Below are 26,984 nucleotides of genomic sequence, written 5' to 3'. Positions count from 1 at the left end.
TCAGGGTTGCCCCACCCAAGTGAAATAAGGGTAACATTGGCCTGGTAACAAATGGTATGACTTCCTGGTGGGCACATCCCCAGAGAGGTAAACCAAGGGCATCTGGTCTACCAACTGGAACATGTTAAAATTGTCACCGGGGAACTGGACTAGTTTGAGTAGGGAGGTAAGAAAACTTCTCTGTCTAAAGCACTTTATGATGCCTTCATGACACTCTCTCCCCTGGTGATAGTTTCTTGAGGAAGGGCTCAAGCTACAGAAGTATTTGATGTCCTGACAAACATGAAGAGGAAGTACAAAAAATATAGTTCCATCTTGTAATGATGAAAAAATATGACAGAATGTCAAAAAAAAAAAAAAAAAAAGAGCTAAAAATGTTTACAACCCAATAAGAAATCCATATGGTGTTGGCCCGGAAGAACTATCTGTGGTTCTGGGTGTTCCTCCTCAGAGGGATGTCTACTAATTTTTTCAGCCATCTGGTTGGCTGACAAGATGGTAGGTAACAAATATTCTGAATTCTGCTAGCCAAGGCCATGAGATATATAAAGAAGCTTCTGGAAATATTGCTGGACCTGTCGCATCTGTCACGTTAGCATCTAATGAGATACATTACACAGTTTTGTGATCAGTGAAAGAGGTAACATCAATTGCCAGGAAACGGATTGAAAGCAGGGAAGAGTAGACGACACGTTGTCATCTAGTTCCAACCCCCTAGAGAACCTCAATGAACTTTCCCTGTAGAATTACTAGATGAAGAATTTTCACCTGTTTCCCTTTTTTACCCTCATCACAAAATCAGTAGAGCTGCTTTCTCCTGTCCTCCCGACATGTCACCTTAGGATCAAAGACTGCTCTCTCAAGTATGAAGCATATGTCAATCATAGGTCCAGGGAGGCTTGCTTGAGTGACTGACCCATATTTTAAAATTTTCTCACTGTGGTATGTCATATGTGCTTAAAAAGAAAATCCAAACCTCATGTTCACTGAATGATTTCATTTGCCCCTCCAGTAATATAAGCCATCTCTGCACTGCATAAGCCATATGCAGCATTCAAAGTGCTAAAGCAAAAATCAGGAAAGTGAAAATAGGAGAGAGTGACAAAGTCAATATGTTTTTTCAGGACCCCTTTTCCAAGAAACGAGAGCTTAAGCTCATTCTGGCAGTTGGTAGTAGTGCAAATAGAGAGGAATAAGAGCTGATTCTGCGCATGGCTCCTCCGCCTTGAAGTATAAAGGCTACATTCTCAACGTATACACAGGCCTGTGTTTTGCAGTGCCGTTTTAGAGCAATCACCTCTCACTAGGACTTTCACTAATGGGACTGGAGTGCCATCACAGCAAATCTGGTTCAAGGACAACACAAGCTTCCTTTTACCGTAACTTGCTTTTATTTGCTAAAATACTCATTTCTAGCTATGAGGTCATTTATGACAAAAGCCCCAAACTTCCAGGAGTTATTTTTAAATCTAAATGCTAAATATAGAGCAGGACTCATACATAAAGATGTTCATCACACTATTATTTATATGAAACATTTAGAAACTTTGTAAGTGTCCAGCAATGGGGATATTAAGTGAACTATAACACATCTACTGGACAAACTACTCTGCAAACATTAAAAATTATGTTTTGAAGAATTCCCAAGAATACAGAAAAGTGCTTGGTGATAATGTTCATGGAGAAGAAAATGAGACTACAAACTAGTATTTCACAAATATGCTCTCCCTCTTCCCCCACAAACTCTGCCTATGGCAGAGGGTAAAAAAGAAAGCCCTGCAAGCTTGTCTAACCCACCTTATTTTGTTTCTGTTGTTCTGTTTTGTTTTGTTTTAGGCTTTTAGCAGCCTGAAGCCACGGATTTCAGTTTCTTTCTCTAGTGATAAGAGGAAAAGAGGGATGAGGAAGGGGCTTTACAGGCCCAACCAGAAACAGGAGCTAAGAACCCATTACTGTATACTCTCCCTTGGACATCCAAAAGGAAGCATGCCAAAATATCCTCAGTAGTCTCAGTAGTGTCTTTGAGGTCTTCAGGTTTGGGGAATTATTTTCATTCATCTTTTCTAAACTTTCTACAATTTTTAATGATAAGTATGTATTTCTCTTATAATAAGAAAAAAGTAATGATTTTCTGTGTTGGAACCTGTAGACCTCTAGCCTCTGAACTGCATTTCTTGGGAGGAGAAACAAACTCCAATGTTCTTAAATGATGGTGGGAGGAAGAAGGGAAAAAAGGAATGAGGGATTAGAGTCAAAAGCAAAACCCCTATCATTCTCTGGCATTCTTCACTAATTGCCAAGTTGTTCATCCATGATGATCTCTTGGGAGAGTATAGAGCTGAGTTAAGTGGTGCTGTGAGTGTGCTTGAATCTATAAGACAATCTCCTACTTAAAGTAACCTAAATCAAACTATGTCTTCTAAAGTTAGATGTAATGCACCTTTCAAATAAACTGACAGGTCCATTGTAAAATAAAATATCCTTTTGAAAGTCAAATAATCGCTTATTTTTTTCTAATGTATAAATTCATACATGAAAGTCTTATAAGACATGCTAGAATCATGTCAGTTTCAACCAATTTCTATCTCCCTAGCATCACTTTTAATTCACCCACTTCGATCTAAAACTGTGAGGCTTGTTCAAAGATATTACATGATAAATCAATATATAATTTATGTGGAACTTGGTGACAAATAATTGAACTTATCTGATTTTAATTTTCTAGTGGAAATTTGGCATATCGCTTTCCACTGATCTTTTGTTTGCTCATTTCCAGGTGTGTTTGCGTTTCCTGATTTTCTCTAATTTCCTTTCCTTCTCCATATAAATCATCATGTTCATTTCTAGAAGTCAGTCTCTTTGGCAAAATGTTAACTTTAAGAATTTCATCAACCAAAGAAAGTTTTTCTCAAAGACTGAAAATCGAATATGAATATGTTTTAGATGCATAGTATTCTATTCATCAAGCTGGCATTGTTTTCTTCCCTGTACCGAGTCAACTTTATGCCAAAGAGAAACTGAAGCTAGTATGCGCTTACAGGCTTTTCATTGCCAATCAGGAACCCTGTTTGGATCCCTATCAAAAATTTTGTATCATTTCATATCTTGATGAACATAGATTTTTGTGTTTTCTATTACTTGCGCCACTATTTCAAGTTATTTTAAATACTGATGATTCATCCAGGAAACATTATGCTAAACTGGTGGCTTTTAAAAGTCACTGCATTAGCTCCTCCCCAGCCCTGGTGGTGCTGTTGGGAGGAGTGGGCACAATAAAAATAAATACATACATAAATAAAAATAAATAAATAAAAGTTATTTCATTGTAGTGACTGAATTGCTTACTGAGTCTAATTCTCTTCCTGTTTCCCTGCCTCTATCCTTGGGAAACACATTGCCAGATTCTATGAAAAAAACTGAATAGGAAAATAGGAAACATTTCAGAGATTAGTTTATGAAAGCCCAAGATGTACCATTTTTAGTGTCCTCAAGCCTATTGTTAACATGATTATAGGTGGACTTTTCTAAATTCTTAGATGATAAGAACTGTCTTTGTTGATTATCTATCGTATAGCTCTGAGTATATTTCCAAACTTCTCAGACATGTTACAAACCATTTGTCAAACTCAGATATCATTTCTTACATATCTAACACAGCATGAAATGATTTCTACAATCTACAATTCTACAATTTGATAGATTGAACCAAAGTGTCCCTGCAGCTTATAGATGCTTTTCACTCTAATATCATGGTTATTTTCATTTTCAAAAGCTCTACTCAATCTTCATCTCTATTTTCATGGATTCATTGCTCACTGTGGCATATATATAAATCACAAATTAAGCTAATTAATAGATACCTTGAAAGTGAGTCAATTTCATTGTCCCAATATTTTTTATATCCTTATTTAACTGTAAGACCTGCTGAGTTTTAGAAATGGAAAGTCCATGACTAACTCAGCCACATATACTATGTTTTGTTATTTAGGTGGTGAATATGCCTATTTGTTTCTTAGAAAATGAACCAAACTCTTTTCAAACATAAAATTGTTTCCACGTTTCTTCTTGGTTTCTCTGTAATATATTCCTGCTTTGAGTCTTAAAGTTTAAACTATATGGAACCAAAGTTTCAAATGTATTAGTGAAACATGCCTTAGTGCTGCCTATGGCTCAAAAATGTCACACTCATACCAAGTCTCAAAAAATAGCCTATCATCCTCTTATTGGTTCCATCTGTGTTTTGTTACTTCTTTTTCTGTGTCTTCTTTGGGACTATTATTATTTCACTTCATCTCTTTTGTTGTTTTTTAAAAAGTAATTTAGTGATGGTTACTGTAGTTGTTGCTTTGGGACCCACAGCATAACTTTTCACAGTCTACTTTTCAGTATTCATGGATAGTGTAAAAACCTTAAAATTGTGCCCTTCTGTTGCCTTTCCCTGCCTTTATGCTAATGCTATAATACATTTTACTTATATATGTTATAAATTCTAAAATGTATTATTATTATTGTAAAAGTCAGTTGTCTTTTAAATAGTTTTAAATAATAGCAAAATACATATTTACCCATGCAATTACCCCCCCAAAATTTTTAAAATAATGTCTAACCTCAGGCAGCCCACTTTCTATCACATAATGCTTGACTAAGTGATTGACCCTTGAACAATAATAGAGTGTTCAGCAGACTCTTGTGTTAAAATTGGTTCTTGACACTTGTGAGACACTCTTGGTCTATGGCCTAATACACCCCATTCACTTTGCTATGTTACCGTTCTTGTGTTGAAGGTACTCATTTTTAATGTTTGCTTCTTTCAAACCAGTCTCCTAAACACAACCACTTGGTAGTAATTCATGTACGCAACAAATGCTTACTGAGCAAGGACTAGGACTCCTGACTGCAAATAAACCTCTCTTCAATGCAGAGACATGTGTGCAAATGGAAGTAATGAAGGAGTAGAAGTGGGATCCTAGAATGCCTTAAGCTTAGAGAATCATAGGGGCACAAAGAGAAAGCAAGGGTTGGATCCTGGTTATATTATAGAAAAGAACTTCTTAAATGGCACATATCTAGTGAAAGGCTTCTAGTTTGTTCACCAAGAAGAGGGAAGGGTATTTCAGCGAGGAACTGAATGAACAAAGACAGATAGGCTAGAGACAACATAAAGGATCCTGACAGAAGTAAGATGTTCAGCACAACTAGGGCATCTGGTATGTGGGACTGGGTCATGCTATGGTGGTGGGAGTGCAATCAGCAAGAGATAAGACCAAAGAAAGGGTTGATGAAAAACCAAGTCTCATGTGTTTTCACTAATAAGTGGGAGCTAAGCTATAAGGATGCAAAGGCATAAGTACAATGTAATGGACTAAGGGGACTCATGAGGGAAGGTTTGGATAATGGTGATGGATGACAGACTATATGTTGGGTACAATGTACACTGCTCAGATCACAGGTGCACTAAAATCTCAGAAATCACCACTATCTACAGATAATCCATGTAACCAAAGACCACCTGCACTCCAAAAACTATTGAAATAAAAATTAAAAGAAATATTTTAAGTGTTGGGAGTGTGACATCAGCAGTCTTTGAATGCCCTGCTAAGAATGTTTAGCTTTATGTCATAGGGAATGAAGGCCACTTTAAAATGTTCTAATACACAGAGTGATATAATCAGGCATGGAAGATGGCCTGAACAGCAGCAGAGACTAGAATGAAAGGATAGATGGACAGGACCAGAATCAAGAAGACTAGCAAAAAAAAGGACTGTAATAGTAGATGCTGCAGGCTGAACAAAGGCTGTGGAAGTGAGGACAGAGAAAAAGAAGTAGCTAGGAGGAAGAAGCCATGTGGCAGAGAACTTTTCACTGTCTGGCAGATCATATGTTTTACTTACTTTCACTCCATCTTCCCTTTCTAGAACATAGGCTCTGTGAAGGCAGGGAGTTGTTGTCAGTGTGGTTTGCTGCTTCATCCCCAGCACCTAAATGGTGCCTGGTACAGAAGAGATACTCAATAAATATGTCCAATAACAAACTACATGCAAGAGGGTGAGGGTGACAAGTATGATGTGCAGATTTCTGACTTTTAAGGGGGCACAAAATGAAAGCAAGCACATACACACGAAAGCTGGTTGGCAGGCAGGTTGGTGGGATGGAGAAAAGGGGACCATATCAGTTTGAAAGATTTTGCTTCCCTTCAACATGAAAATCAAAATTCCATTTAGGCTAAGGTGATCTGTCCACAAGAGAGCGGAAGATATAAGATATCAAACTGAATTTGGAGGAAAAGAGGTTTTTTAACAAAATGTTTTGATGTTGAGTTTTTTGGGATTTTGAAGAATAATCTCACTGTATTCCATAGTGCTTTGATAAGATCACCAACCACATTGCAAACATCCAGAAGTTTTAGGGTGCATGTTGAAAATACCAATTTTATAGTAAATAAACATCAGACTTTACTAAATCACCTACAAAATAATTTAATTAATAACTTCTACCCAATTTAAAATATTTTTCTATTAAAATTCATATTGGTGAGATTTGATAGAATGAGCATATATGCCTATCTCCCTTCCTGCTCCTCATCCTCAAATGACACAAAAAGACAAAATCATATATGTATAAAAATATATATGTATATATCTCCATCCTAAGCAGACTCTATAAGTGCTCAGCACGAAGGGAGAGGGTAAAGTATCCCATATTGTGAGACAAGAAATTTTTAGCAGTTTCTGGAATGTTAAAGCAGGTATAGAAACTAGAGTTTCAGATCCAGCACAGTGGCTGATGCCCATGATCCCAACACTTTGGGAGGCAAGATGGGCAGATCACTTGAGCCCGGGTGAAACCTTGTTTCTAAAAAACATACAAAAATTAGCGTGACATGGTGGTGTGCACCTGTAGCCCCAGTTATTCAGGAGGCTGAAGCAGAAGGATCATCTGAGCCTTGGGAGGTCGAGGCTGCAGTGAGCCAAGATCATGCACTCCATCCTGGAAGACAGAGTGAGACCCTGTCTCAAAAAAAAAAAAAAAAAATAGAGGAAGGGAGGGTGGGAGAGAAGGAGGTAGGGGTTTCCAAATTATTCTAGGAGAAAAGTATACACTGTGAACAGTTATTTCAGTTACCATACAGAATCAAAATAAAGACAGGGAACAGGAAAGGGCCCTGAGAACAAAATCAGAGTAACAAATTTAAGAACCCCCCTCAGAGTAGCTAATAAGTTAAGAAATTCCATATCTACAAAGTTTATTTTACTGATATACTCACCCATGTGCATACACAGATATTCACTTCAACGGCGTTTGTAATAGCAAAAGATTGAAAATGATCCAAATGTTCATTAGCAGAAGTCATGGTACATGCATATAATAAAATATTCTGCAGGCAACAAATGATATATGTGTGTATATATATAATAATAATATATTTGTATATATACATATATACATATAATTTGTATATATGTATATATACATATATAATTTGTATATGTATATATACATATATAATTTGTGTGTATGTATACAAAATATTATAAAAATATAAACTATTAATACAAAAAATTATAAAATATTAATATATTACATATACAAATTATATGTATATATACATATATGTGGTTTACATATGCATGTGTATATATGTGGTTATACATATGTATATATTACATATATTAATATATGTAATATATTAATATGTATATCTACACATATATGCCCATATATATAAATATACCTAAACATATAAACATATATANTGTATATATACATATATAATTTGTGTGTATGTATACAAAATATTATAAAAATATAAACTATTAATACAAAAAATTATAAAATATTAATATATTACATATACAAATTATATGTATATATACATATATGTGGTTTACATATGCATGTGTATATATGTGGTTATACATATGTATATATTACATATATTAATATATGTAATATATTAATATGTATATCTACACATATATGCCCATATATATAAATATACCTAAACATATAAACATATATATGTATATGGTTAGGTAATTTATAGGATATATGGAAATCCACTGTAATATTAAAACACAATTTTAGTAAAAGGAAATAAATTACATTTAAAATGAATGAAAATGACAAAGTGCATATAAAAAATGTGAGATACATAATTTTAAATGCATTAATTAGAAAACAAGAAAGAACAAGAATAAATTGACTAGGAAGTCAACTTAAGATTCTAGGAAAAGAACAGCTAAGGAAGCAAAAGTAGAAGAAATGAATGGGTAATGATAAAAGATAATACTTTAAACTGTATAGAATAATATTGGGCCGGGCATGGTGCTCATTCCTGTAATCCCAATCACATCCCAAGGTGTGAGGATGGATTAAATCCAAGAGTTTGAGATCGGTCTGGACAACATAGTGAGACCCCCATCTCTAAAAAAGTTAAATATCTAGGAAAGAGTGGTGGTGCATGACTGTAGTCCCGGCTACTCAGGAGGCTGAGGTGGGAGGATCACTTGAGTCCAGGAGTTCAAGGTTATAGTGAGCTATGATCACGCCACTGCACTCCAGCCTGAACAATAGAGTGAGACCTTGTCTCAGAAAATAACAATAATAATAATATTGATCAATACAATGAAAAACTGATTCTTTGAAATGACCATGATTTAGATATAGTGAAAAATAGAGAGAAATGAAAAAATTGCCATATAATTCTAGATATAAAAGAGATTTTAAAACAGTAAGAGAATTCTATGTACAACTAAACAACAATAAATGTGAAATTTTGAAATTTTGGGATATGATATGTCAACATAAAATTTCTTGATTTTGATATTCTTAACAATACTGGATCTTATTTGCTAATATTTTAGTTCATCCTAAAAGGAACATTTAGCAAAATGTTGATGAAATGCTCAATTATCTAGAAAAACATGAACTTTAGTCAAGGAGAGGCAGAAAATCTAAAGTGATCAGTAAGTGGTGAATAAATTATAAAGATGATCAGCAATCTATCCGTAAAAATGGTCCAGCACCAAATAGCATATAAACATCCTACTAACTCTGCCACAAGTGGTGAATTCCTTTGTTATAGGGACTATTCTGCTACATTAAGGGGAAAACGTTCACAACTCAGCAAGTTAGAGTAACTCTAATACCCAAACCAGATAAGGCTGGTGGCATGTACCAACCTCACTCACAAACATCATTGCAAAAATCCTAAATAAAATATTAGCAAATGAGATCCAGTGTTGCTAACAATAACGCATCAAAATCAAGGAATTTTATGTCAACATATCATCTCCCAAAACTACTATTTTAATTCACATTCCCTCAAAGAATATTTAAGAATACCTGTTTTTTCCATCTCTGCCAACACTGAGGGGTGATAGGAAAGGAAGGCCTTAGTTTTCTTCTTTGACTTTTTTTTCTGAAGCTTATATAAAAGGTGTGTAATTAATATTTTAAAATTCAAATTTCAAATAAAATAAAATGGAGTGGTGATGAATACATAGTGTCTCAGGTCAGTCCAGGCAAGATTATAATGTAACTTTGTCTTTGGAGCCTCCAGTCTCCCCTTGGTCCTCCCTTTTCCTCTTTTTAAGACATCGTTCCTCCCACACCCTGGGTCACTCCCAGGTGCTTTGGTTCTGAAACCAGGACAAGGATGGGGCATGAACAGGGGAGCAACAATTGCCCCCACATTGGTTTTCCAGAAAAACTGTGAAGCCCTGTTTTACCATAATATTCCAAGGCCCTTTCCTCCGAAACCCTTTAGAAACACCACATTTATCCATCTTCTTTTCCCCAACCTCAAATCTGTTGCTAGGAAAACCTGATAATCTTGTATTTCAGGGTAAATTTAATGTTATCTATTTGTTGCCTCAGAAGAATTTCCATCTGAAATGTGACCTTTATGAAGCAAAACTTTAGTCATCAGCAGAACAGGTCAGATCGTTAAGGAATTCCATTTGATGCCTAATTTCTTAATTCTGAACAATGAACTCTGATGTTATCCTGAGTGTCCTCAATTTGCTGCCAGCTAAGTACATGATACATGATAGTATCTTTCAGACCATAGCCAGCCGTGGCTTAAAGAGCTGACTTAAAGGGCCAGCCAAAATTTCACCTCTGTCCCCTGGTTCTTTCTCCAGTGAACACCAAATTTTCCCCTTAATTCGGGAATCCCTTCCTGAGTTCAGAGGTTAGAATAGTTCCCTCTCAACTTTCAAGTGGAAACTGTGGGGGTATTAATAGCTGTTTGGAATAATGTCCAGATGGCGTCTTGGCCAAACCTGTGGTTATGCAGAAGCAGATTTCTGGAAAATTTAATTGAATTGGGACATACCTCCACCTGATGGTCCTTACCAGAAGAGATCACAACTATAACCTGTGATCCAAACATAGCAGATAGATGGAGTTTGTTTGGCTCTTTATATTTTTTAAGGGTTTTGATCAGGGCCGTACATGGTGGCTCACACCTATAATCCCAGCACTTTGGGAGGCCAAGACCAGGAGTCCAAGACCAGCCTGGGCAACATAATAAAACCCCATCTCTACCAAAAAAAAAAAAAAAAAAAAAAAAATGGAGAGACAGAGAGACAGAAAGAGAGAAAAGGAAGGAAAGGAAGGAAGGAAGCTAGGCATGGTGGCACATGCCTGTAATCTCAGCTACTCAGAAGGCTGAAGTAGAAGGATCATTTGAACCCAGGAGATTGAGGCTGCAGTCAGCTATGATCGTACCACTGTACTCCAGCCTGAGTGACAGAACAAGACCCTGTCTCAAAAAAAAAAAAAAAAAGTTTTTAGTTCAAATATCTATAAAGGCATTTCAATTTGCAATTTCTGCCTTACCCTTCTCCCAGACTCTGACCTTAGGACATAAACAGGTACGAGAGTCAAGTGTTCATATTATCTTATTCTTCCCTCTGCTTATTTTTTCCCCAATATTTAAGGCCCAAGTTATAAAGGTGAGAGCTATTCAATTCCAATCACAGCTGTTCTTCTAGCTCATTGTGTGACCTTAAACAAGTTACCTTGTCTTTAGGTGATGAACTAGAAGTGTTCTGAGGCAACTAATTAACAGTCTATGGTTCTGTGTGTCTATTCTCACTACCACAGTGATAAAACTTAGACTTACAGATTAGCAAATCTGATTGTTTACTTCCTATGTAGTTGGAAATAAATAAGCATTATTATTATCTCATTCTAGAGATAAGCTTGAGGCATGAAACAGTTGAGTACTATAATAACTCAATGTAGATATTCAAGCAATATTTTGGCTTTTTTCCTATAGCCTCCTCTGACTTGGAAAACAAACTCTTCATTATTGTTAAGCATTGTTTGAAACTTTTCCTTTCCCTCTTTCTCTGCCATTAGTTATCACTGCCCTGGAAGTTGAGAGTTATGCCTGAGGCCACATAACTATGTTGTTTGTGTACAAAATGATACTCCATCATGTCAGCCACTGTCTGTCCACATCAGTCAATCTATGGACTCTGTGACAATCTCAGTGTTCTAGGGCCAAATACAAAGTCAGATGTACTCCACCAACACTGTAATGGACTTTACCCACTTACTCTGCTTGAAGTATCCTCTGCTCTACTAAATGGGTCTGTGACCAGCTGTGCTGTACAATTTAGGAGTTATGGAACTGGACAGCTTAGCTGTATTAATTTCTCCATCTATATCTAATATAAATGTTCATATTAATGGTGTTTAGATTACATAGTCATATATATCCATCCTCACGTAATTCATATAATTATTTTATGTATTTACAGAAAACCAGAAAGAATGGAAGGTAACATACTTTAAAATATGCATTGCTATGCCTGACTCATAGCAAGGGCCCCAAAATCATAGTTTTATTTTTTTATTGGGGGAGCAGCCTGTCTTAGTCTATTCAGGCTGCTATAACAAAATACTATAAAATGCGTAGCTTACAAACAACAGAAATTTATTTCATACAGTTCTGGAGGCTCAGAAGTCCAAAATCAAGGCAGCACAGATTCAAGTGGTTCATAAACAGCAGGTCTAGCTGTGTCCTCACATGGTGGAAGGTGGAAGGGAGAGGCCTTTCATAATGGCACTAATTTTATAATGACTATTAATCATCACCTAATGGCCTCCCAAAGACCCCACCTCCTAAAGCCATCACATTGGTGAGTAGGTTTCAACATATGCACTTTGGGGGAACATAACCATTAGACCATAATGGGGGACATATGGTTAGGACCATAATCAGTGCAACTATAAGTGGTCTGTGTTTGGAAACTACTGAGGCATCTCCCTCTTAATAAATCGCAGAGCCCTCTCATCGGGTTCTTGTTATGTGTGCTTGCCCTGTGGCTAAGAATCTACTTTGTAGATATAGAGATAGTCTCTGCTCAGATGTGGTCTCATTGATTTAATTTCTCTTGGGGGAAAAATGCTTTGCTAATGATCACCTTGTCTCAAATTGCAGATTACGGTATTTCGGATGGGATCAGAAGGACACCAGGACATTGATTTAGCTATCCTGACAGCTTTACTCAAAGGTAAAAGAGTTTCTGTGTCCAGAGAGTGCGAAAATAATTGAAACGAATTAATACAGTGACCTTATGTCTCCTAATAATAGATATAATCCCAATGATACTATGACACAATAAATTATTGGTAACATAGGGGTCTCTCTTGTAAGACAATTACTGCTATTAAATTCTCCTAGAATAGATGCTATAGTGTGACACAATTTTATAAGATTTAAATATGCTACAGTTTAGTTATGTCCATTGATTTATAAACATACATAAATTAAAAGGCTGACATAATATGTAAGACGCAATGTTATCTGAGGTTATTTAATAGTAATTTTTACCCTATCTACTTTCAAAAACCATATGATATGGCATATGTGTGTGTATATGTGTGTGTGATATATATACACACAATAATAAATACCTTAAAACACACAATAATACATTAAAATGGAAAATTAAAAACCATTGAGAGGAAGGAGAAGAAAAACATTATGGTACTGTACTTGTTATAATAGAGCATTAAATTTAAGCTTCCTGGAAGTCAAGGCAAAAATGGTAATACTCTGAGTTGTAACTTGTTTTGAAGGTGGGTATTTGTCCTGTTCTCTAGTGCCAATACTACAAAGTCCTCATCTATCTGTTCTCATCCTTGGAGCCATATGAAGAGCAGTTTCCTTTAGGTTCTGTGGATTAAATCCTTCCTGTGCTTTACTAAGTACGTTACATTTGACTAATAATTTGCAGTGTTAAAATAAACAGAAGGAAGTTTCCCCTGTTCAGTGCTGAAATTCAAACTGAAAACTATAAGACAAAACAAAACTACAGACCTTGTTGAATGTGGTTGTAAGTTAGAAATGTCTCCTACATTCTCTCTTAGCTCCATAGTTTGTTTGTCTGCTGTAGCATCATGGTTGGTCACTACCTGTTTGTCATCTCCCTAGATAGGGCAGAGAATGTGTCTCATTCATTACTACCTTCTTAACATCTCACACAATCCTTAACATATGGCAACATTCAATCAAGTTTTGTTTAATAAATAAAGTTTTGTTTAATAAATAAAACAAATAATAAATTTGTTTAATAAATTAAACGAGTTTTGTTTAATAAATTACTCAATGATTCAGTGATAGATTCAGCATTCCAAAATTAAAACTCAGAATACCAACTATTTCATTTATTTTCCAGTGTATCTACTTTTCTTCCACTATTAATGTTCTCTTGAGGACCCATCATGTGCTACTGTGCTAAACTCTTTACAAATACTGTAAACATTATTTATTTCAACAACCAAATGATATAGGAGCTATTTTTAATCCCCATTTTACAGATGGAGTAAGTTGAGCTACAGGAAGTTGAGTAACTCGCTAAAGGTTAAAATGCTATTTAGTAAGCTTGGTCTTAGGTCCAAGTATGTCTAACTCTTCACTATACCACGTAACCCGTCTGACAATACTAGTTTGTCAGTTCTCTTCACCCACTCTCCAAGTGTATATATACACATTCATTCAAAATCCTGATTGCAGTTTAGAAGTTTTGCAATCCCATGAATCATATCATGTGTCCAGCTTGAGAACTGCTGCTCTAAAGCATTTTATCCCAATGAACTAAGAAATACAAAGGCTTTGCAGAAGAATCACAGGACCAGGGACCAGGCATGGACTGAACCACAAAGCAGACTGCAGGCCCCACTCTCCCCTTATCAGAGACAAAAATAAAAATTTGAGAGAACTTACCCTATATTTGCCATTCTCAAATAAAGATATTTTAAAGTAATAATGTCAGTAACTGACATTTATTGAGAACTTACTCTGCACCAAACACTGTGTTGGACCCTTTCCATGTATACATTTGTTTATTCTTTACAATAGTTCAATTACCAGATTTTACAAGCTCTATTTTATAAATAAGGAGATTGGGGCATAGAGCAATTCAGTAACATGCTCAATATAAGTTGGCCAGTAAATGGTAGAGACAGTCTGACCCCATAGCCCTCACTTATGCCTAGAGATACACAAAGCATCCCTTTCCCACTGATAAGAAATGAAGCACCACATTTACAACCTTGAACAAAACTCATAGCAAATGGGAAAGTGATCCAATTATTGATAAAAACATATTGGCCATTATAATATCTTCTACTGAAAATATTTTCTTCCTCTTTCATGACTTTGTGAGACTTTAAGTTGTGATTCACATTCGGCTCAGCCTTAGAATTTATTCATTGTTTTATAGAATAGTCGTTTTCTAACATTTTTCAGCATGACATAACATATGAAATACATTTTATATTATAACCAAATAGTTACACATATGCATTTGGAAAACTGAAATTAAAGTAGATGAAGTAATATTTACATTGACAATATGCAATTGCAATATGCAGTGAAATTGGATATTTTCTATTCAATCTCTTCTAGTCTTTTAAATGCTGATTATATCCCACTAAATTGATTTCACGACCCACAAATGAGTCATAACCTGCAGTTTAAAAAAACACTGCCACAGAAGATTAAAGAAAATTATGATTGCTCTAAGAAATTAACATTTCTAATCACCATAATGAACATTATTTATGCAGCAGTTGATGCTAATGGGAATATATGCCATTAAAAGATTATGATGTGTCAACTCTATTTTGCGAAGGCTTTGAAATGCTCTCAGATACTGACCCATTTGATTTGTAAAGGCAATCAAGCACAGTACTTTTGCTGGCTTCTTCGGAGGCCAAGAGCCTACTTATATTGGTTTCAAACTCTTACATTTATTAAATTATTCTTCCTACTTTTTTTTGAATTATGCGTGGGCATGTAACATAGTTCAACACTTAGTTTTTACATTTAGTTTGCAATTATCTAATGCATGTAGAAACTTTGTGCAGTCCAGTTTTTATTCTGCAGAATCAGAAATTTCTGAGAGAACCAGAAGTTAGAAAGAGGAGAAAGCCAGGAAACGACCCACTGGTCCCTAAATCCAGAGGCCACAAAAAAGGACAGGAAACCAGGTGACCATGGGAAAAATATTTCTTTGCTGCTCCTTGTTTTGATCCTGTTGGGTTTGATTTTCTTTGGGATCTGCATATTCTATATTAGAGGATACTATTTATATTATACAAACTTATCCAGCGTCTGTCCAAAAATGAAGAAAGAGAGAGACAAACAGAATGTTGTTACAGGCCAAGCTCATGCCTGTAACAGCAACACTTTGGGAAGTTGAGGCGGGAGTAGCACTTGAGCCCAGAAGGTCAAGGCTGCAGTGAGTCATGATTGCTCCACTGCACTCCAGCCTGGGCAACAGCGCAAGACTGTCTCCAAAAAAAGGAAAGAAAAAAAAAAAAAAAAGAAAAGAAAAAAGAAGAAAGAATGCTGTTTCAGTCAGAGATGTAAGAGGCCCACAGTTTCTTCAACTGATGACCTGGAGTAGCTTTTGAGAATGGGCAATGTCACATTTGTCCTTCACATGATGGGACCAGTCCACAAGGGCAGTGGTCTGAGGCCAGAGACTGGGCACTCTCCTCCTGCATTAGCCTTCCCCTGCCCCTGCCACGCACACCAGGATATTCAGTTAACTTTGAATTTTCAGATAAACAACAAATAATTTTTGAGCATTAAGTCTGTCCCCCAAGTGGGGACTTATCATACTTATAAGTGTGTCTCAAGTGAGTCTCAAGTGAGACACACTTATACTAAAAAAAAAAAGAAGAAGAAAAGTTGTTTATTATTTGCCTGAAATTCAAACTTCACTAGGAGTCCTGTATCTTTATTTGCTAAAACAGGCTACCTTATTTTAGGGGTGGAAAAGGGGCGATCCCTTTTCCATCTTAAGGGTCAGAGCTGACACTTCTGTAACAAAGGTATATTAACAAGAGAAAAGCATAACAAATATGTTTGATCTTATTTTTATGTGACATTCAAGCCTTCAGAATGAAGACCTGAAGATACACAGAAAACTTTTCATGTTTATGCTTAGGCTCAGTGAAGTATGAACAGCTCTGTAGAAATATGATTACACAGAAAGTCTGATGGAATACTAACAGACTGAGAGGGGAAATCCAGCAAGGCCTGTCTTATCAGATGCTTCTTGGCCTCTCTGTGCAGCATTCCTGCTGATGCAGGACAAGCAAGCCCCAAGGTGGGACTTAGCCCGTGACAGTTCTTGGCTTTGCCCAGGAAAGAATTCAAGGGTGAGCCAGCTTTATTGAAGAAGGAGTGTTACAGCTCTGGCACCGTTACAGCTCTGTTACTGCTCCTGCAGAGTGGGGCTACCCAATAGGCAGTGTGCTTAGATTAGCAGCTCAGGACAGTTTTGTAGTTATATTTGTACCCACTCTTAATTATATGTAGATTAAGGGGTGGTTTATGCAGAAGCTGCTAGGAAAAGGATGGTAACTTTTGCATCATTGGCTCATTGTCATAGAAGGGGGTGGTAACTCCTGGGTGTTGCCATAGCAATGGTAAGCCAACATGGCACACTGGAGGGCGTGTCTTATGGAAAGCTGCTTCCACCCTGGCCCTGTTTTAGCTAGTTCTCCCTTTGGTGCAGTGTCCAAGCCCTGCCTCTGGAGTCAAGTCCTGCCTCCTACCTTACTTCCTTCCAGGTGTGGGATAGATCTCTTCTAGAATAAGGGTATTAATTTTGTTATGGCCAGCTGTGACACAGAAGGACAGGAGAAGTGGGTGGGGGGTGGGATTAGTGTAATAGCTTTAGGTTTTATGACTGGCTTAGGGAAAATGGGGTTCTGGTCTCTATGACCTGCCTTGGGGAAGAGGGATTCCAGTTTCTATGGCTTGCCTTGGGGGAGAATGAAAGGTGATAGACAGGAGGGCAGGTGAAGATCAAAGAGAAACTTTGCTTCTGAGTCTGCTTCTGGGACCTTCAGTTTAGCCTTAAGGCAGGTTTGGCCTATCATTTTTCTAAGCCCCAACATCATTGATATTTCTGGACCTCAGATGCTTTGAGAGATTCTTTGGGAAGAATAACTCAAGAATTTAGGGAGGTCCATTAATCCCTCTGTCCACCTCCTCCTCTCAGCTGGCCCTGCCTTAATCACAACAACCAGAGAAAACTTCCACCAGAAAGGAGCCCAAAGTTAACTTAATAAACTGTTTGGTGTTTATCAGTCTGCTCCCCCAGCAGCCCCATGCTGTCAGCATCCGTCATACAACAGCATAAACCTCTTACTCCAGGCTTCAAAGGCAGAAAATATCCACTCACAGCAAATGAAGTTATTGTAAGTGCTCTCTGGACCCTTTCTGTGAATAAAATTACTCCCGCCATTCATCTCATAGGCCTTGGATTCAGTATAAAGTCAGATCACAGGAGTGTATACCTTCATTCATACATGTGCACCGAAGAGTAATATGCGATGATCACTGGCCTCCATAAATGAGAAATTTGTTTACTTTGGGTTTAATCTTCACTGGTAAAGAAGTCCATCTGAGGCGCAGGGACAAAGTAACCTTTATTGCTTGTTTTCTTTTCTGGAAAGCATTTCAAAAGAGCTAAAAGAGAGTGCCAAAACAATATGTTTCTCCTCATAAATGTCAAGGTCATCAAAAACAAGGGAAGTCTGAGAAATTGTCACAGCAGGAACAATGTGGTTTCTTGAATGGGTTCCGGAGCAGAAAATAAAGGGTATTAAGTTAAAAACTAAGAAAACGTGAATAAAGTATGGCCTTTAGGCTTTGAAAAAAAGTTGAGAGAGAAATAAGAATGATATCTTATCACATATTATTAATCTGAGCAGGAGGCATATTGTAATCAAAAACCTCCACAATTCTTTCATGCTAAAAAGGCATGAAAGGAGATAGCAATCTTTGGAATTAATTTTAAAGGTCAAATACATATATATTCAAAGGACTATGACAGGCAAAGGTAATATGTATGCAAAGTATCTTTAGAAGTCACATAGATATGAATAATAGCTGATCGCTGTTGATCTTAGAAATGAGTAGAACCATCACTGGGGTATCTAAGCAAGAGACATGAATGTAGACCTGAAAAAACTGTATGAAATCAAATTTTCATATGGACTCATACTATTATTTCAGAGATAATTATCTAGTTCCTATCATTTTATTTTACGTGTTTCTGATCTTCAGACATAATTAATGCTATCAATAATTAATTAATTATAGATACATGGAGAATAACTTCTAATATATCCATTTGTAAATTTGTTCAAACTATAAAATAATTTAAAAATAAGATGGGCCTGGCACGGTGGCTCATACCTGTAATCCTGGCACTTTGGGAGGCCGAGGCCAGTGGATCAGCTGAGGTCAGGAGTTCAAGACCAGCCTGGCCAAATGGCAAAACCCCACCTCTATAAAAATACAAAAATTAGCAGAGCGTGGTGGTGCATGACTGTAGTCCCAGGTACTTGGGAGGCTGAGGCAGGAGAATCACTTGAACCTGGGAGGTGGAGGTTGCAGTGAGCTGAGATCACACCATTGCACTCCAGACCAGGTGACAAGAGTGAAACTCTGTCTCAAAAAAATAATAATAATAAAAATAAAAATGAAATGAAATTGAAATTGAAATGCAAAAAGAATAGCCAGTATGTTTTGTATGACTTTAGAAAAGTTTTAGGAAAGCATATTGATGATTAGATTAGATCACACAAAATAATGAGAATCTCTATGTTCTGACCCATCTTCCATTACAATTGTAATGGAAATATATATATATATGTATATAATGGATATATATATAAAATATATATATAATAGAAATATGTATGCTGAGTGCAATGACTCATGCCTATAATCCCAGCACTTTGAGAGGCCAAGGCAGGAGGATTGCTTGAGCCTGGGGGTTCAAGACTAGCCTGGGCAACACTGTGAGACTTTGTTTCTACAAAAAAACAAAAATTAGCCTGAGTGGTGGAATATGCGTGTAGTCTCAGCTACTTGGGAGTTTGAGGTGACAGGATCACTTGAGCCCAGGAGGTCAAGGCTGCAGTAAGCCATGATTGCACCATTGCACTCCAGCCTGGGCAAGACAGCAAGACCCTATCTCTCTCTCAAAAAAAATTGTATATCTAATGTTTTGAAATGACTTCTGACTGCATGTTTCCCAACTCTATGAACTAGAAAATGCAGAGTTACTATCACAAACTAGTACTGTCATCAATAAGCAGTTGTTCTTGCTGCCTCATCTCATTTTTTAAAATAACTTAAATCCTAGTAAAGCAAAACTTTTGGCATATGTTCTGAAGTATTTTATGTCCAATAATTCCATGCATCAGGTAGCTCTCATAAACAACTAACTTATCCTAGAGTGTTTACTGAGAAGTTACCTTGCTTAACCTCTCATGATTCATGAATGGGTTTCATGGGAATATATTATGATGTAACTTTGATAATAAAAATTAATTCTAATTATGTGTACAAGACTTGCTGACCCTCTTTCCTGTGGGCAGATAGTTTAATACACCACATGGATGATGGCTTTATTTTTAATATTATTATTTTCTTAACCTTATACTGTTTATATAGCGTAAATAAGGCCAATAAAAGAGACATACTTGTTGACATTTTTATGAGATACAAAGTTACCATAGCTCTTTTTTTTTTTTTTTTTTTTTTTTTTTTTTTTTTTTTTTTTTTGAGACGGAGTTTCACTCTGGTCTCCCAGGATGGAGTGTAATGGCATGATCTTGGCTCACTGAAACTTCCATCTCCCAGGTTCAAGCAATTCTCTTGCCTCAGCCTCCCGAGTAACTGGAATTACAGGCGCCCACCACCATGCCTGGCTAATTTTTTGTATTTTTAGTAGAGATGGGGTTTCACTATGTTGGACAGGCTGGTCTCGAACTCCTGACATTGTGATCCACCCACCTCGGCCTCCCAACGTGCTGGGATTACAGGTGTGAGCCACTGTGCCTGTCTTATAGCTATTAAATAGTGAACAAATGAAAGTAGATGACATTTTGTCCAAAAGCAACCTACAAAGCCAAAATGTGAGACATTTTCCATCTATTTTAGACATAAAGGTGCCTAGGACATTACTGTGTGGGCTGGTAAACTATAGGTGGATAACAAAGTGTTTTAGTTAGGGACTAAACACCAGGTAAGGTTTATAGTGTTGAGTCTTTCCAAAAGTATTTATTAAGCCTTTCTCTGCTTTAGGCCACTTTTAGCTTCCTTGTGTCCTCTGACTTGCAGATCAAGCTTCCCCAAATGTACTTGTTTCTTGGTGGTCCATTTTACCCCTTTATTCAAATCATTATCTTTGATGCCATGAAGCAAATTGGTCATCAGATGTTGGAGTCCAGGCATGGAACACCCAAATCCAGTGCCTTTCATGTGCCTCTTGTTGCTGCCTCATCCCAAAACCACCTGGAAGCCACAATACCCACTTTCCCACTTGCTACTCCATGCATTTTACAGACTAGGAAATGGAAACCAAAGAGTCTGAAAGATACTCAAGGTAGTTTGTCAAGTTAGTGGCAGAGTCAAATCTTAAACCCATGTCTCTTCACTTCTACCCATTTTTCTTTATGTTGAATACATTAGGCTTTGGAAGATACAAGATTCCCTGGCTTCACAAAGCCACAGGTGCACAGGTATTTGCACCTGTGCCTCTGGGGGATCTTGAGTAATTAACAGATCTGGATGTCTTCTTTCTAAAACTCTCAGTGCACTTACCAGCTGCCCAGATGACCTTAGTTGCACACACAATATTTTAGTGAGGGAGAGTAACATCAGCAAGATGGTGGAACAGAAGTCCTCCTGGCATCACTCTCCCCACAAAAGTACAACTGGTAATTATTCAAAGACATGAATACCATCCTAAATGCACCAGAACTTAAGGAAGAAACAGGAAAAAAGAAAAAAAAAAAAAAAGAAAACCAATATTTTAGTGAAGAAACTAGGATACCCACAGTTTTATCTAATATAATGGCAAGAATAAGGGTGATCTCATACTTGTTTTATTTTTAAATTGTTAGAGCATCAGTGGAATATGGCTGAAACTGGGAATTGTTCTAGTTACAAGTAACAGAAACACAATTTGAACAAGCTCCAACAAAAACAAATAAAACAGATTTGTAAGTTCGAATGACCAAAGTCTAAAGGTAAACTGAATTCAGGCAAAGTGGCATCCAGGACTCAAATGATGTCATTGGAGTCTGTCCTCTATCTCTCGGACACTAATCTGTACATAGGTTAGACAGAGCGACCATGAGCAGTCCAGACTCATACCCAGGCAGGCAACTGAGAAAACCCCAATCAGAAGGAAACATCTTTCCTGGTAACTGCAACAGAAAGGTCCTGGGAGGACTTGAATTTGTTCATCTTGGATCCACACCCATCCCTGAATCCATCACTGTGGCAGGAGAATTGGAGAATCCCTATGACTGTGGAATGAGAGATGGGGTTAGCTGTATTTATATCAGGGTTTTTGGTTCCCAATGAAAACAGAGGTTCTAAAACCAGGAGAAGGGGAAAGAAAGGATGCTAATAAGACTAAATGCAACTAAAAGAAATACACATCTCTACAATTATATTAGAAGAAGTACTTTTGGGAGACTGAGGCAGGCATATCGTTTGAGGTCAGGAGTTCAAGACCAGTCTGGCCAACATGGTGAAACCCTGTCTCTACTAAAAAAAAAAAAAGAAAAACGAAAAAAAAAAAAATTAGCTGGATGTGGTGGCACATGCCTGTAATCCCAGCTTCTGGGGAGGCTGAGGCAGGAGAAATGCTTGAAGCCGGGTGACGGAGGATGCAGTGAGCTGAGATCGTGCCACTGCACTCCAGCCTGGGCAACACAGCGAGACTCCATCTCAAATAAATAAATAAATAAATAAATAAATAAATAAATAAAACTACTGAGGGGCAAAGTATGTCAAGTTTGCCTCAAATGCAGGCACCTATAAATCTATGTTCCAGGAACACGTTCTTCATTCATTAGATAAAAACTGGAACTGGGTCAAATGAATACTAATCAGGGTTCAGACATTCTCTCAAGTCATAATCATAAAGTTTACTTTAGGTAAACCTAAATATATTACTTATTACCTACCATTACTTACTATATAATGGTTATTTATTATAATAATCACTGTTACCTTTCTTAATTTTAATGGTTTTGTACTTCATTATTTTGACAAGAATTTGTGAAGATATTACATTTTTAACACTTTTTTTCCAAGACCAAAGTCTATTCCTTATTTTAAAAATGATTCCATAAGGGTCAGGTTGCTCCAGGCTTTCCCCACTAGGCTCCTCTCAGCCCAGCTCCCACTCCTACCCACAGTCTCTGCGTGTGGTACTTACCACAGTGAGCCAGTGAGAGTGATGACCATATTCAAAGCATCCCTACTCCCTGATTGCAAATTGTTTGACCTCATTGAGCCACAGTCTCCCCATCTATAAGATAGAAATAATAATAATAATACATAGGTGTGACAATTTTAATTGATAACGCAAGCAAAGCACTTAACAAAGCATCTGGGATATCTATTTAATAGAGGACAACCTGACTGATAATGATGAAGCCAAACTAGAAATAAGGACCACACCTGTTTTACTTACCACGATGTACTCAAATACACAGTGCCTGGCTTAGAGTCGGAATTCAGTATATATTTGTAACTTCTGAATGAATGATCAACAGGCTTTGGCTCAGGTTAGATATTCTTAAATCCTAGTTATTTACTGGCTGTGGCCAGTTAACCAAGTTATCTAAGCTCTGTGTGCCTCAGTTCCCTTCTCTGTGAAAAGGGAAATCAATTAAACCTCTCCCATATGGTTTGATATAAGGGACACATGAGATGGTTACTGCTAGCTCTTTAAGGGCAGACACTCGACTCTGCCTTCTTTCTGGTAAATACTGAACACATAATCGTTGTATACCCTTTCCCATCTGAAATAGGTTTTAAAGCTTCCTAGGACATTAGGATATCCCCCATATTCAAAATCCATCAAAATTGTAAAATGCCAAATTTGAAAGGACTCATAAATTTGAAAAACAAACAAACAAACAAACAAACAGCAGAAAACCTCTAGCATATGTGTGAGAATCCAGAACAGACCACAGGAAGGAATTTAATCTAGAAAGCGGTTGAGCACATGCTAAGCTACCTTAAAATGAAATTAATTTTCTTGCAGGTTTATTTTCGTGGAAATCCAAATAGATCTCAGTCCAATAACAGACTAAAGTAGGTAACAATTTTAGACGTATTCATTTGTCTCTAACAGGAGAATGCAATAAAAGAAAGTAAGTCCCTTAATTCCTTTTATTTGTACAGTGCTTTGTAATTCACAAAGCATGTTTATACAAGTTTTATCATTAATTTTCGCAACTCTGTGGAATGGTTACCAGATAATTTACCTCCAAACTGGCACTTTCTTGGGCGTGAAAGTTGGCAGTATTAATAATTATGCCAGAACATCTGGAATGAATCAGAATGTCCAGGCAAACTGGTAGGTATGATCAAACCCTATCTTCCAACAGAAATTTCCACAGAAATTTCACCTGTGACTTTTCGCATTATCATACTATCTCACACCCCACTACCACCACCACCCCTTCTCCCATTAGTCAGCTCCCTTTAAGAGTTAAACAAACTGGCACAGTTGCTCACACCTGTACTCTTAGCACTTTGGGAGGCCAAAGCAGGAGGATAGCTTGAGCCAAGCACTTTGAGACCAGCCTGGGAAACATAGTGAGATGCCATGTCTACAAATTTTTTTTTTTAAATAGCCAGGCATAGTGGTGCACATCTGTAGTCCCAGCTACTCAGGAGGCTGAGGTGAGAGAGGATCGCTTGAACCCGAGAGGTTGAGGCCACAGTGATCACACCACTGCATTCCAGCTTGGGCAACAGAGGGAGACGCTGTCTCAAAAAGAAAAAAAAAAAAAGAAGAAGAAAAGAAAAGAAAAAATAAAACTACTCTTCTCTTTTCAGACATAGTAATTCATCCCTGTCCTCTGATATTTTGACCCCTGCCCTCAAGGTTCATCTATTCTAAGCAGGTTTGCAGGATATTTTTGCAAAGTTAGTCCTCTTCGTAAGCAGAGTTCCAGTGGCATTTCACAGGAGAGACTGGTTTCTTCAGCTTTCTTCAGCTTCTTGCATACAGGTAGTAAGTGAGAGAATGGGGCCTGGACTCCCATCTCTCCTCAGAAGATGAGAGCATGGTGTTCTTTGCTTCACGGTCATAACCGCCAGGAGAAAAGCTGCAACATGTAGACTCAAGTGCTTGCAAGGACCAAGAACACCAGGGTTCCCCAGTCTCAAGTCTTAGGACATTCCTAGAAGATTTTTCAAGATTATGACCATATCCATGAGATTGTCTCACTGTGAAATTTGAAAGCTGAATAGAGTTATAAGGATCTAGGGAACTAAGAGGTGTCCGCTGGTGTTTGAAGGAAGAACTGAAATCCAGGTCTTCAGACACCCAGGTCAATTATTTTCCCCCTGCACCATGCAGCCAGTTCTGATGGCAGCTGTGGTCACCCCCAGCCCCTAGGTACACAGAAGCTGGGCGTCCTTGTGCTCTGTGACTTTCTCATGCCTCAGAACTGGCACAGAATCAGAGCTCATTGTGTTTAGTGATCTACACAGTAAGCTAATTGCCATCCCAACGCTTCTGAGCTCCTCTTGGCTTGTGAGGAACTCATCACTGCCGACTTCCCAGCAGGGCTATGGAATCATACTTTTCTTTCTTGGCTTGCTTCAGGGCAATGAATCAGCTTCATTCATTAAATCAATTGCTGCCTAGTCTGCATTACATAATCAGATTGATAGCAGCACAATTCTGAAATAAGTAGCTTACATTAATTTTAAAAAAGCATGTTCCTCCTGGCTAAGCATGAAAAAAATAGATATAACAACAGTAAATCTAACATACAACAGTAACAACTGTTGTAGTAACAAAGAAGTTACTGCGTTTCTAAAGTAACTGTTTCTATAGTAACAAAGAAGTTACTATGTTTCTAAGTATTAAGTACTTTAATACTATGTTTCTAAGTATTAACTACTATGTTTCTAAAGGAACTATGTTTCTATAGTAACAAAGAAGTTACTATGTTTCTAAGTATTAACTACTTTAATCCTCACAAATACCACAATGGGGCAGGTACTAGCAGTATCATCCATCTTACAATTGAGGAAACTGAGGCATGGAGAGACTAAGTATCTTGGCCAAGGTCACATGCTAGAAGTTAATGGAATCTATACATGAACCCAGTTTGTCTGAGTCCCGAACACTTGCTCTGCATTCTGAGCATCAATGACCATGATCGACTGTTAAGGACCACCCCCATGTTTGACATGTTTGGGACAGTCAATGATGACTAAACTTTTCTTGATGCATGAAATAGCACAGACAAACTACCGGATAAATATAGTTTACTAAACACAAGAATCTACTGTCATTCTCTTCTGGACCCCTCCAAACAAGCATGACCAGTTTTATATTAAAAGGATTAGAGCAGAAACCGTATTTTATGCTCACCACACTGGTTTCTCTTATTACACACTGGAAGACCAACTATCCCAGCCTCCTTTGCAGAGAAGTTGGGGCCATGTGAGTGTGCTTCAACCAATGGGATGTGATCAGAAGTGATGTGAGGCATTTCTAACATGGACGATGAGAAGCAGATAAGAATGCAGAATGGCAGACAGAAAACAAACCTGAATATTAAGCGGATATCAAACTGACTTACACTTCAAAATGCTCAAAAGGCCCAGAAATTGGGGCATCCAGAAACTCAAAAAGAGAGAGTGAAGAGAGAGAAAATATAAAAGATTTATTGTCTTTTTAAAGAAGCAGCCAGAGTGCCATATCCTCTCCTGTACTCTGCAAAGCCCACTCCAATCAAAAAGTAAATATTTATTCTCTAGAGAGAGTAAAACAGATTTTCTGGTCTAGGGGAACCAGGCACAAAGTGAGACCTGGGCCACAACACTGAAAGAGGGCCGTGCGAGGGGAAGGAGATGAAATCAGTTAATGCATTTTAGATGCTGAGACTTCAGCCCTCTTCCCCAACTTGGTTCCCAGTGTGCTGGTAGCTTGGTCTTTATCCTCTGGGCAAAATATTGGAAGGAGCCTTTTCTGTAAACTTTGATCTTCCCAAGAAATAAGACCTAAAGACACTCAAACACAAAAGATTTCCGAGATAAGAAGCCCAACCAGTTTATCTTACCATTAAGTTTACAGTTGATCATTTCTACTTATGTTCTCAGGGCTTCCAGGTAGCACTCTAGTGTCCACTCTCAAATATGAACAGATAACCAAGGATTGCCAAACACATAGGAAAGACCTCTAACATAGAAGAGAGAGAGAGACAAACAGCGAGATGCGGTGTGGAGCAAACAGAGCTATGTAGGGAGAAGGAAACTCACCAAAACTCTCATTAATAGCCTCAGAGAAATCAAAGAAAATGTTTTAACCATTAAAAAAAGAACAACATTCTATAAAACATTTAATTTTTTTTTTTTTTGAGACGGAGTCTCACTCTGT

The 26,984-nt window shown here is 37.4% G+C and overlaps 1 protein-coding gene across 21 annotated transcripts in view; it reads left to right on the top strand.

Annotated features, from left to right (window-relative positions):
- Window positions 1–26,984, top strand: part of TRPM3 (transient receptor potential cation channel subfamily M member 3) — a 931,696-nt gene that overhangs the window by 762,813 nt on the left and 141,899 nt on the right. For all 21 annotated transcript variants that reach the window (XM_017873090.1, XM_017873069.1, XM_017873076.1 and 18 more), the window contains one exon: window positions 12,458–12,530. In XM_017873090.1, the coding sequence (XP_017728579.1) occupies window positions 12,458–12,530 (73 nt within the window). The remainder of the gene's footprint in view (window positions 1–12,457; window positions 12,531–26,984) is intronic.

Source organism: Rhinopithecus bieti, unplaced genomic scaffold, assembly GCF_001698545.2.
Source record: "Rhinopithecus bieti isolate Rb0 unplaced genomic scaffold, ASM169854v2 scaffold_7648, whole genome shotgun sequence".
Taxonomy (NCBI): domain Eukaryota; kingdom Metazoa; phylum Chordata; class Mammalia; order Primates; family Cercopithecidae; genus Rhinopithecus; species Rhinopithecus bieti.
The sequence above is the reverse complement of the archived record's forward strand: the minus strand, read 5'-3'. Positions and strand labels throughout refer to the sequence as shown.